This window comes from Bacillus rossius, chromosome 6, assembly GCF_032445375.1.
Source record: "Bacillus rossius redtenbacheri isolate Brsri chromosome 6, Brsri_v3, whole genome shotgun sequence".
Taxonomy (NCBI): Eukaryota; Metazoa; Arthropoda; class Insecta; order Phasmatodea; family Bacillidae; genus Bacillus; species Bacillus rossius.
The window spans coordinates 61,341,697-61,352,694 of record NC_086334.1 but is presented as its reverse complement, the minus strand read 5'-3'; the positions used below and the strand labels follow the sequence as shown (position 1 = coordinate 61,352,694).

The following is a 10,998-nucleotide window of genomic DNA, read 5'->3' as shown; positions in this document are numbered from 1 at the left end:
TTTGTGTCTACATATTTTGAGTTTTTGTTTGTGTAGTAATAAATTTTAATGATTTGTGTGTGTAAGTGATTGGTAAAGTACCAGCTCTAATAGTTATATGTGTATTTAATTACTATTGAGTGCCTGCAATATCTTGTTAATTAATTTGTTTCGATACTATTTTCATTTGATGCAGTTTAACAATTGTTGATTTTCGCTAGAGAATCAAATAACAAATTACATAACCAGCGGTATTAGGAACAATCCAGCACCTTCGCGACATATCTCAGCCATGACGGATAAGCGATTCTGCTGAATTATTGAAAGTCAATAGTTTTAAAGGGAATATAAAAAAATAAAAACAGTATAATGATGTTTAAAACAAGTTGTAATAAACTACTCTAATGGAAGAAAAAAATTACAAATGAGAGGTACTGTTTGAAAAATCTCTGACATCACGTCAATGAATGCCCAAACCCACATGGAAAATCCGAACTTGAGCAATTTGTTAGATATAGAATTACAAAACATACCGAAAAGATGCCGGATTAAAGAGAGTTGATTGTTGTTCTTTTCTCAGATATACAGTACACTATACTGACACAGTAGTACAGAGAACTGAAAACTGTATTTATTTATGTTTATTTTGTTGTTGCTTAGCTAACAGATGGGGAACTGTTATGTTATTTACCATGTCGTACACTTTTTTTGAACATTCTTTTATTTTTGGACAGTATTTATTTTTATGAGGAGTATTTAAGAGAAATTCACGTAATCACATAACTGGACAACTGTAAAATGGATTTTAGTGACACAGATCGGATTTAAAGTATTTTTCACGTCCGGACACATGTTAAATTGTGTTCAAATACACCCGGTACTGTGTCATTGTAACTCAGAGAGGATAGTATTTACCATTATAGAAATTGAATTATTACTACTGTTATACAAAAAGTGAAGGCACAAGCTATATTACTTTCTTCATTCACAGAGTACCCAAGTAGAGGGCCAATTATTATACAGAGCAATAACTATACACAGTGGCAACCTAACTGGGGCCACCTGCAACACGTATATAGAATGCCACATAGCTTTGTTGCTATCCCAGTGGTTTAAATCTTACAGAGAGCATCCTGTGAGTATGAGCAAGGTTATATTTGAAAGAAAGAGAGAAGAGAGAATTAGGACATCTATGGAGGTGACAGAGGGTGGATTTTGTTTATTTATTTAATTAAGAAATTAAATTTGCATTATAGATAAATTATTAAAAAAAAAAAAAAAAATTGGTTGTCTGTAAAGTCGGTTTACGGACGATAGTTTAACGTGACGTCATAACAAAACATTGATGAAATGATTGCATACGTTTATGAATAAAATTGAATCATTTTTATTGAATTACACTAGAACCTCGATAATCCGAGCTGGATGGGATGCAAAATCCATTTCTAATACATATGTCAATGTTTTAATAAAAAGAAAATACAAACATATTAAAAGGCAGAATAGAAATATATACATAATTATTATTTTTTAAATAATCTATTATTGTTTTTTTAATGCTCGCTTCTCAGCTACCCGTGAGCTCCACTTCTTAAAAAACATTACGTGATTTGGCGTGACGTCATCTTGCTGCTCCACGTATTCGAGTGCCTTTTCTAAGCATAGAAACCCATCTGCATGGCTAATTTTTTTGTTGGTTTCTTCTTCCTCTTGTTCGTCTTTTTCGGTGTCCTCATCCAGGTTGTTGACCATTTCAATAATTTTCTCATCTGTCAATTCTTCAATTTCATCACTGTCTAACCACTTCTTAACCTCTTCAGCACTGGATTCCATTTAGCAGCCAGGGATTGCCACCATTAAATTCAATAGAGTCATATTATCACAGTCATCTTCAACTGTTTCTTCTTCTTCACTTTGTGAAACTCTCGGTTTTATAAGTTTTGACCAGAACTTCTGTATAGTTTCCTGTTTAATTTCTGACCACGCATCAACTAACCAATAGATAACGTCTTTTATATTAACTGTTTTTAGCATATTTACTAATGAAATTTCTTCTTCTTGCAAAATATATGTCAGAAGCATGCGTCTGTACTTTTTCTTTATTGTCGCAATGATGCCTTGGTCCATAGGTTGAATGAGGCTAGTCACATTTGGGGGCAGGAAAACAGTTTTAATTTCATCACTTGACAGCTCTTCTACATTTGGATGGGATGGAGCGTTGTCAATAACCAACAGTGCTTTTCTCGGTAATTGTCGTTCTTTTAAAAAAGTTTCTACTGAAGGAACAAATTCCTCGAAGAACCAATTTTTAAAAATGGTCGTATTCATCCACGAGTTCTTTTGATTTTTGTATGCAACGGGTAGTGCGTTCATATTTACATTTTTAAAAGCTCTAGGTTTTTTTGACTTTCCTATCACCAAGGGACGAAGCTTATGTGTCCCAGAGGCATTGGAACATGGCAGAACAGTAATTCGTTCCTTGCTCTTTTTATGCCCAGGAGCCGAATTTCGTCTTTGGATGCTAGACTCCCGTCAGGTAGCATTTTAAAATTTAACCCAGTCTCGTCACAGTTATATAATTGATCATGTGTGTAGCCCCCTTCTTCGATCATTTTTGAAATTTTTGAACGTAGTTTTCAGCACCAGCAGCATCAGCTGAAAGCTTTTCTCCCGTGATATGCAATTGCCGCACACCGTATCTTTTTTTCCATTTATCCAGCCATCCTTTACTGGCATTAAAATTGCTTTCACCTTCTTGTAATTTATTATGAAAATACTGCGCTTTTTCTTGTAATATAGGCCCAGAAAGAGGGACACATTTTTGCTGCTGTGCTAAAAACCATGAAAACAAAGCTTCACTTGTTTTTTCGTACTCACTTTTTTTCATACGAGATCTGGATGTTGTAGCCTGAGAAAGATTTTTTTGAGTATGCCATAACTCCAATTTCTGTCTGTTGTGCCTCCAGTCACCCACGGTAACAGCACTCACTCCTAACTCACGCGCAATTGTTTTTAGCGGCTCACCTTTATCAACCCACATCAGCGCTTCTAATTTATCACTTAATGATATTTCAGTACGTTTTCTTTTACTCATACTGGTTCGTAATAGAACTGGGACGTAACTACATAGATGTGCTCACGGCGAAGAACTTATTAGGAACTAAAAATTGCCCTCTGGAGCGAACGCGGGGAAGTGAATAGGGGGCAGAGCGTCTAGGCCGAAGGAGAAAAGGGTTTCCCCCCAATGTTCTAAAAATAGATTCTTGCGACTTTTGACAGGGGTGGGCCGCTACCTGCTATGTACAGTCACTTACCCAACTCACCCCATCGGGCCTTCCTCCTCAACGTAGCCCTGGCCGTCCCTATGTGTATGTGTGTTTGCATAATTCGTATTTTTTTCTTTCTCATAACCCCCGAAACTGACTCAGATTATTGGGAACTCGGATTATCGGAGCTCGGATTATCGAGACCCTACTGTATCACTATTTTGTATGGATACAAAGAAGAAGTGAAATAAAATCTACAATTTAATTGATAAATTTACTTATATTTGCACTCATTAATTAAAATATGTTTATTACTTTAATGAAAAGATTATTTTAACTATAACTTCTATACACATTTGCTATGATAGGAAAAGTAGGAAACGAATGGGAGTGTTTCAAGTTTAATGTGCCTCGAAAAAGTCAAATCGATGGTTGTTCCAATAGAGTGGAAGAGAGATAGATGCGGCATAACCGTACAATGAGCGTAACGGGACAATGTGTGTAACGGGCGCGCAGCCGGCGTTGATCGATTAATTAGCCGTTGTCACGTCAAAAATGAGGTAAATGTTGAATAGTGTGGTGGGAAAAGGCGAATGGCCGGGCCTCACCGTCCCCTCGGCCTCGTGGTCGGCCTCGGCGACGTCTGGCAGCACGTTGCGGGTGCACTGCAGCAGGTAGTTGCGCAGGAACAGCCCCCTGAGGGGGTGCTGCACCCCTCGGCACATCTCCACCAGGTCCTTGAGCAGGTCGCGCTTCAGGCAGGTGTTGGTCTTGATGTACACCAGCCCCACCGTGATCAGCAGGTACCTGCGCCCACACACGCCCTCCACGTAACACAGTCAGTCAAGAAATTAGATTAAGACATTTTTCCTCTAATAAAATATATTTGAATACTATGAATTCCCTCTCAAGCACCGCACACCACATGTTGGACTCCCACGGGGAGGGGAGGATAGTGTTTATCGTTCCCACTTCACAGTTAAGATTTTGCAAGCGCAAGTAGGCCCCTCAGAGAGAGGCTTTTTGGTTCCCAAAGGGGTCCAGGCCCCTCTTCCCCCCTTCTGGGATCTGCGTCCAAGGATTTGCCATATTAACAGTACTAAGTGACAAGCATAGTTCCACAAACCTTACCTCCTTGACAGTGAAATCATTAGAGAGAAGCACTTAAAACACAGACACATGGACATTGAAGAAGGAATCAGCCACTGCCTGCGGTAAGGAAACATCCCAGTGTTTGCCTGGAGTGATCTCAGGACACCAAAGAGAGATGAAATCATAATGGCCGGACTGCAGAACATGAACCAACCCAGGGTATAATCATTGCACCATCTCACTTCATTAAATACAAATGTAATGACGCAGTAATTACTTAACACGTTAATCAGCAAGACTGTATGATTTTATTACTATTTGAGAATTTTAATGGTTCCTGCCAATTTAAACTAGCTAACACTAGTTTTAAAAAAATAATTTTTTTTTGTAATTTGCTAATAAATAAAGGAATTTTATTGCCAATCATTATAAATACCTTAAATGTTAAGGCTAATGAGATCCATGTTATTATCATGACCTGCAATCTTCTTGCAGAGTAAGAAGTATAAGAATTTGTTTCATAAGATTGGCAGTGGAAGGTAAATAATAATTACCAAGCAAAGGCATTTCTAAGTTTTAATTTCTGTTTATGCTGTTTCCATCCAATAAATTCAACACCCTAAGTTAAGAAAACAGAAAATTTTCATTTACCAAATAAATTTTCAAGTAAAAAATCAGCATTGAAATCCATAAAGAACACACAGAATGAAGTTTGAAACTTATGCTTTGAACCTTTATTTCAGCTCACTGGTAATATAATCACTATTTCCAGTTTCTGAATATTTTAACAAAGGTCCGTAGGAGAAAAAAAAAAACTCAATTTTCTTGCAAATAAGTCTTATAACCAGCTGGAATTTTTAATCTGGAATGTATTTTTTTGCATCACTTTCTTCTGCATGGTCAAAGCACAAATCATAACTATTCAAAAATAACTTTTGCCAACAGAAATTGTAAAAAAAATTATTTTTATTGCTATAACTTTCTGCCTGTGTCTGTGTGTGTATGTATGTATAAATGTATGTATGGTTTTTAATGCTGTTGCCCATTGTCTCACCTATATGTTTGTTATATATGTACTTCTTTAACCGTCAGTAACTGTTGTTAGTAACACAATGTTTATTACTATTATCGGCTCTCATATAAAATGCGAACTCTCCAGTCCTTTCTGATACGAACGAACTTGGCCTTCAATTTGTAAACATTTACAATCTCCCCCCCCCCCCCCCCCCCTCACTAGTGATAAAACTGAACTAGGCCTTGTCAAAATATTTACGCACCAAGAACACTAACAGACAGCACATCTTGAAGCCTGTGGTAGATGCAAAGACCGAGGGCTTACTATCCAACCAAGGGACACAGACAAAATGTATGCAAGTGTGGAACAAGACTGTAACCTGTAATTGTTTAACACCAAGTAACTAAATTAAAAAAAAATTATTATATTTTGCTTCAGAGGTTCTGTGATACATAAAAATTGGAAGCAATTATTCCAAATACCAAAACCTACAAGTCTTTCTTCAAAACTCAATATCAGACTTGTAAAATGTTACACACTGTAAACATATTTTTTTTTTACACACCACAGTTAGAACAAGTGTGTTTCTGTGTTTGTGTATGCCTATGGCCACCACAGCAGTGTTACAACAGTGTTAAAGCAGCCATACTCAAGCCACTGTTCTTGCCTTCACGTAACAGTCCCACACAAGATCTCCACGATCACATTATAAGTAACACAGCAGTAGTCGCTTAATATGTTTTGCTAACTAATTAAATTACTTGGAAAAGTAAGCTTAGAAATTCATTTGTAGTTCTAGAATTAATTATGAATAAACACTAAATTTAAAAAAATTTCTAATTTTGGCAATTAGAGAAAAGGTTTTGATAAATAAAGTTGTTAGTACTATACATATATCATTCCTGTGACAGGAACAGCCAAAATCACAGTGAATTCAAGTAACTACATACTAAAATAAATTTTTTATTATTAATAAATTATGTTCACTGTTAGTCCAAGAAAATAGACTCTCTACATTATTAAAACAAGTATAGAATAAGTATTCATGAGGTGGAATACTTCACTTTTAGGAAAAAAATAATTCATAAATACTTATATCTCTTATTAGAAACTTAAACAGTACTGTGACAATCATCGTAGTTGCTGTAGCGTATTTTAAACATAGGTAAGCTCTGTATATTTGTGCATTTCCAGTCATGGACCTACAATATCTTAATTCAATAAGCTTCTATGTAACTCACTGTAGGGTTCTCTACTGCTAATGGGGAGCATGCAACTCACATGTATTTCAATGAAAATACTGTTAAGTGTTTGAATTAGGTTTATTTAAATTTGAGTGTGTGCCACATAGACTTTAAACATGACTTCGCAAAATATTTTTGTAGTTAAAAAGTATTTATTATAAACATTTTAATTACTGCTTTGGGTTGATTTTTTGTGAGAAATATTTCTAAATACTCTCACACACGTGGATCTTGTGATTGATGTTTTCTAATGAAAATCCGTGGGTTATAACTATTATAATCTTGTGCCAGTTTGAAAACATCCCTTGTGCCCAATAATTTATTATAAATATGTATACAGTTCGATTGGTTCCCCTATATATATATATATATATATAATGCGTAAATATTCCATACCGACTACAACTTAAATATTACACATGCCCGGGCTCATGCCTTGCCATTTCTCCGTGCGACCATTCTGGCCGGTGGTCGTGGGCGCAGAGAGCTGCCGATCGGCGTACCCATAGTGAAGCCTCACTTTCCAGCACATGGGCGCACAATTAGGGGCACAACATAAGCTCCTCCATGTCGTTCACCACATGTAACCTACATGTTAAATCAAAACATTACATTTTCTAAAACACCACCTAGCCACAGTCAAAAAAAAACTATCTTTTTTATTGACAGCCCATATCTGAAAATGTGTGTTCGTAAGCAGAAAACATATGTGTAAAATTACTTACATCAAAACCCAGAATTTTTACAGCAACGACATTTCAACTGTAGAGAAATTCACCACTTGATCTCTAGACACACTTATTTCAGAATTGTCCATAATGATTTTAGATATTTTTGAACACAACAGGTTTATAAAGGACACAGCAACGACTTAATTAATTTATTTTGTATGGTTAACTAACAAGACTGGTAGAAGCCCTGCCACGCTGTGTGACGTATCAATGCTGCTATGCTGAAGAGTGGCATTTCAGTGAGAATTTTGTATGATTTTTTTTTATCAAGAAGCCTACCTACACTTATCTGAAAGCCCAAAAATTATAAAACATGTTGTAAATAGTAACTAAAAATTCTAGTACAAAGTAGATCTTGTGTGAATACGTGAGCAGGGCCATGGAGAGGAGAAGAGGCGGAATCCCCGAGCACCAGTCACCGAGGGGACCTTAGTTGAGTTCCCAAATATTTTCATGTTTATGTTTACCCTGCCAGGACAAAATTTATAATTCCATTGCTGATAAAATTCACTGTAAATCTCATGTGTTGTGTAATTTTTCCAGATTCAATTTACTACTCTGACTACAGTCTTAAGAGATATATATAAATTTAATGGTGGGATTTGTAAAAGTGTACATTAGGTAATGGGGAGAGGGCCGGACGACGGCCCTGCTTGCCAGAAGCGCTGCGGTACTCACAGTCGAGGCACGATGTTGCCGGCGTACTGCACCAGCTCGTACAGGTCGGCCACCTTGCGGCCTTTCTGGAACTCGTCCAGCAGGTAGAGCTCCAAGTGTCGCAGCTCATCCGTGATCGCCATGTCTGGCTCGTCGTCAAGGCCACACACACAGCTCACAAGTACCACCTCACTCACATGCACAGATATACACCAGACCATCTGCTATGACACACGTTAAATACGCATCACATGAGAAATACTCAAGATAAGCACTCAGCATTAACAAGTCTCTGTCTTAGAAGTCATGTTGGTATTTTCATTTTCTAGTCATTAATAATATCTGCAGGCTATTTCTGTAAATTTATCTCAGTTATATTGCATAGGTATTCGTTTCATCTAAAAACTTATAAACAGATATTTACTTAATACTGTAAGTGTTAAAATTATGATTACCTGTGCAATCTACAGCTCAAAAATATTGTTCAGTAAATAGGTGAGAAAATATGTGACACCAACAAATACAAAAGAGCTATAGAAATCAATTTATGAAAGAAAAATTCCATAGTTAATAGTAATGGCAATAAAAAGAAATAACCAGCTCTGCATGTGAGACAGTCTTAACTAGCATTCTTCTGTCTCTAACAGAAATATGTCCAGTTTGTAAGGAACTCTAGTCTAGTTTCCGAGTCACAGTGGAACATGCAGAAACAAGCAAAGGCGAAGGTGAAGTTTAACTTCACATGGTTTTGCATGGAGAATCAACGCAATGGAACCTTGAATATTATGTTTAGCTCACAATCACTTGGCCAGTACCAACTCGGTTTTTAAGTCATGCCGTGAGGCAGAACAAGAAATGGGGGGAAAGAGGAGTTGTAATCGTACATCTGACCTTCCATCGAATGAGAGTTGCGCATTAACGGTGATGATTTACAAAACCTTTAGTAAAATAATAATTCAGTAATACATATACATCATTGCTGCTAGAAAATCTCAAGATCAAGTATTCTTGATTCTCCAGGCTTTTCACTTTTTCCACATATGCAGCAACTATGGATAGTCTTAAAACCTAACTACAGTTTAAAAGATTTCACAACTATGGTTGAACAGAAACGTAAAGAAATATGAGTCAATGTCAATTCTGGCTTGATAGGTATTACTAATAAATTACTCTATTGTTTTGTTCTCCTTCATCACCGCACATCTGTGTAAACTAATGTGACGTGCTGTAAAAGTGTTAAATTCTTTCTACTGTTTTAATTTTATAACAAACTTTCTAGAAAAGTTCAGCTACACACACCGTTCACAATGTTTTAAAGTATTTTTAATGTAGCTAACCTAACCTAATCGCACATTCTCAATATTTGACTAAAGTTCTCAAAACCACACACACACAGACCCACACACGAAAGCAAAAAATGGTGGTGCCACATAAATGCACAAGTATTGTAACATAACCTATAAACAGTGATTTCCCAGAAACCAGTCAGATTTTAAAAACACATTTTTCACGGTAATTAAAGGAACATCTTAAGTGTCTGAAAAAAGTATTTTCAGAATTTCATTATTTTATTTCTGCAAAAGCAATGACGCAGGAATTTTTGCTCAAGATTCAGGATGATGCCTGAAAAATTGGATTCACTGAATGAAGAAATAAGTCATACACTCAAATATCTTTTAATGAAGAATGGTGCAATTAGCAGCAAGCAAAAATTGTGTATAGCTTTGCATTGGTTGAGAAATAGGTGTCAATATCAAACAATAAATTAAGGATATGCATGGTGTAGCTAAAAGCATCAGTGCGTCATTTGGTAAATACAGTAGTTTCTACAGTTACTCTTCTCTCTTTTCCCCATATTTCAGATAACCTTTTTCTTGCTGTGTTTGTTTACATGTAAAATTATTGCCTTGTAAAATACTGATTAATTTTACATGTGTTGCAAAACTGATTATGGAATCAAAATTATTACAACTATTATTTTGTAAGATGTAACTTGTAATTTATCATTTATTGTGGAACAGGCTCAGGCAATCACTTGACAGGCAGTTTAGCCAATCAGATGCCAAATCATCATTGGCTGACGATCGGAACAGCAGACTATGTGCTTTTTGAGCCAGAGCCTTATGGCTTTACAATGATATGCCACAGCACGTGCCCATTTGACTATAACACTATATTGCTATAATCTAGCTTACGAATAGGACGACAGCAAACAGGAGTATTCCTACTGCTGACAAGTAATACATGCAGAACAAATAAAAGGTTACACAGCTCGTAGTAACTTTTCGGTGACAGAAGGGAAGTCCGTAATTCCCCTAGCATTATGGATGCATGTTTCAACCCATCCATCAATTTGCTCTTGTCCAAGCATCTTTTCATCTGAAAAGCCTGGACTTTGACAACACTTAAGGCTTCATCCAGAAGCTTTTCCTGTTCCTCAACTGGCGACAGTTGGGGCGTCATAGGCTGTAAAAATTACAAAACAGGTAAAACTTTAAATACAAACAAACCTATACTAGAACCACTATAAAATGCGCAAACCCTCACTAATATTGTACTACAGTAGGAACATATATAACACAATAGAGCTAAACTTAGCTAAACTAAAACTAGAAAAACGGATTTGAATTTAACCATTTTCTTTGCGTACAATCCGGGCATATGACAACACCAAAAGCACAGATACACAAATGGCTGGCGGTAATAAGTATTTGACCAACACTTGAAAATAAAAATTCCTATTTAACTGTGACACTTGTAGTTGCTAGACGCACATAAAAGTGTAAATTATGACAATAGCGTACAGTTTTGTAGAGTAAACAGGTTAGTGGGATTAAGGTCTGATATTGTTAATAAGAATGAATTCAAATTTTCGTTTTCAAACAAGGCCACTTTAATGAAATATACTTCTTTATTTTTATGTCCAAATGTAAATACTCCACTTCAACAATCGTTTAGGTGCACTGAAAATAGGTAGTGGCTACGTCTGCATGATTACATGGTAAAAAATATGT

General features: G+C 36.2%; 1 protein-coding gene across 2 annotated transcripts in view; it reads right to left on the bottom strand.

The window, feature by feature from the left end:
* LOC134533254 (vacuolar protein sorting-associated protein 35) overlaps nucleotides 1-10,699 on the bottom strand; it is a 95,563-nt gene extending 84,864 nt beyond the window's left edge. For both annotated transcript variants that reach the window (XM_063370683.1, XM_063370684.1), the window contains exons 1-4: nucleotides 10,619-10,699; nucleotides 10,252-10,450; nucleotides 8,006-8,129; nucleotides 3,854-4,052 (exon numbers count right to left, since the gene is read on the bottom strand). In XM_063370683.1, the coding sequence (XP_063226753.1) occupies nucleotides 3,854-4,052; nucleotides 8,006-8,129; nucleotides 10,252-10,450; nucleotides 10,619-10,645 (549 nt within the window). In that variant the 5' untranslated portion in view covers nucleotides 10,646-10,699. The remainder of the gene's footprint in view (nucleotides 1-3,853; nucleotides 4,053-8,005; nucleotides 8,130-10,251; nucleotides 10,451-10,618) is intronic.
* Between the last annotated feature and the right edge of the window lie 299 nt (nucleotides 10,700-10,998).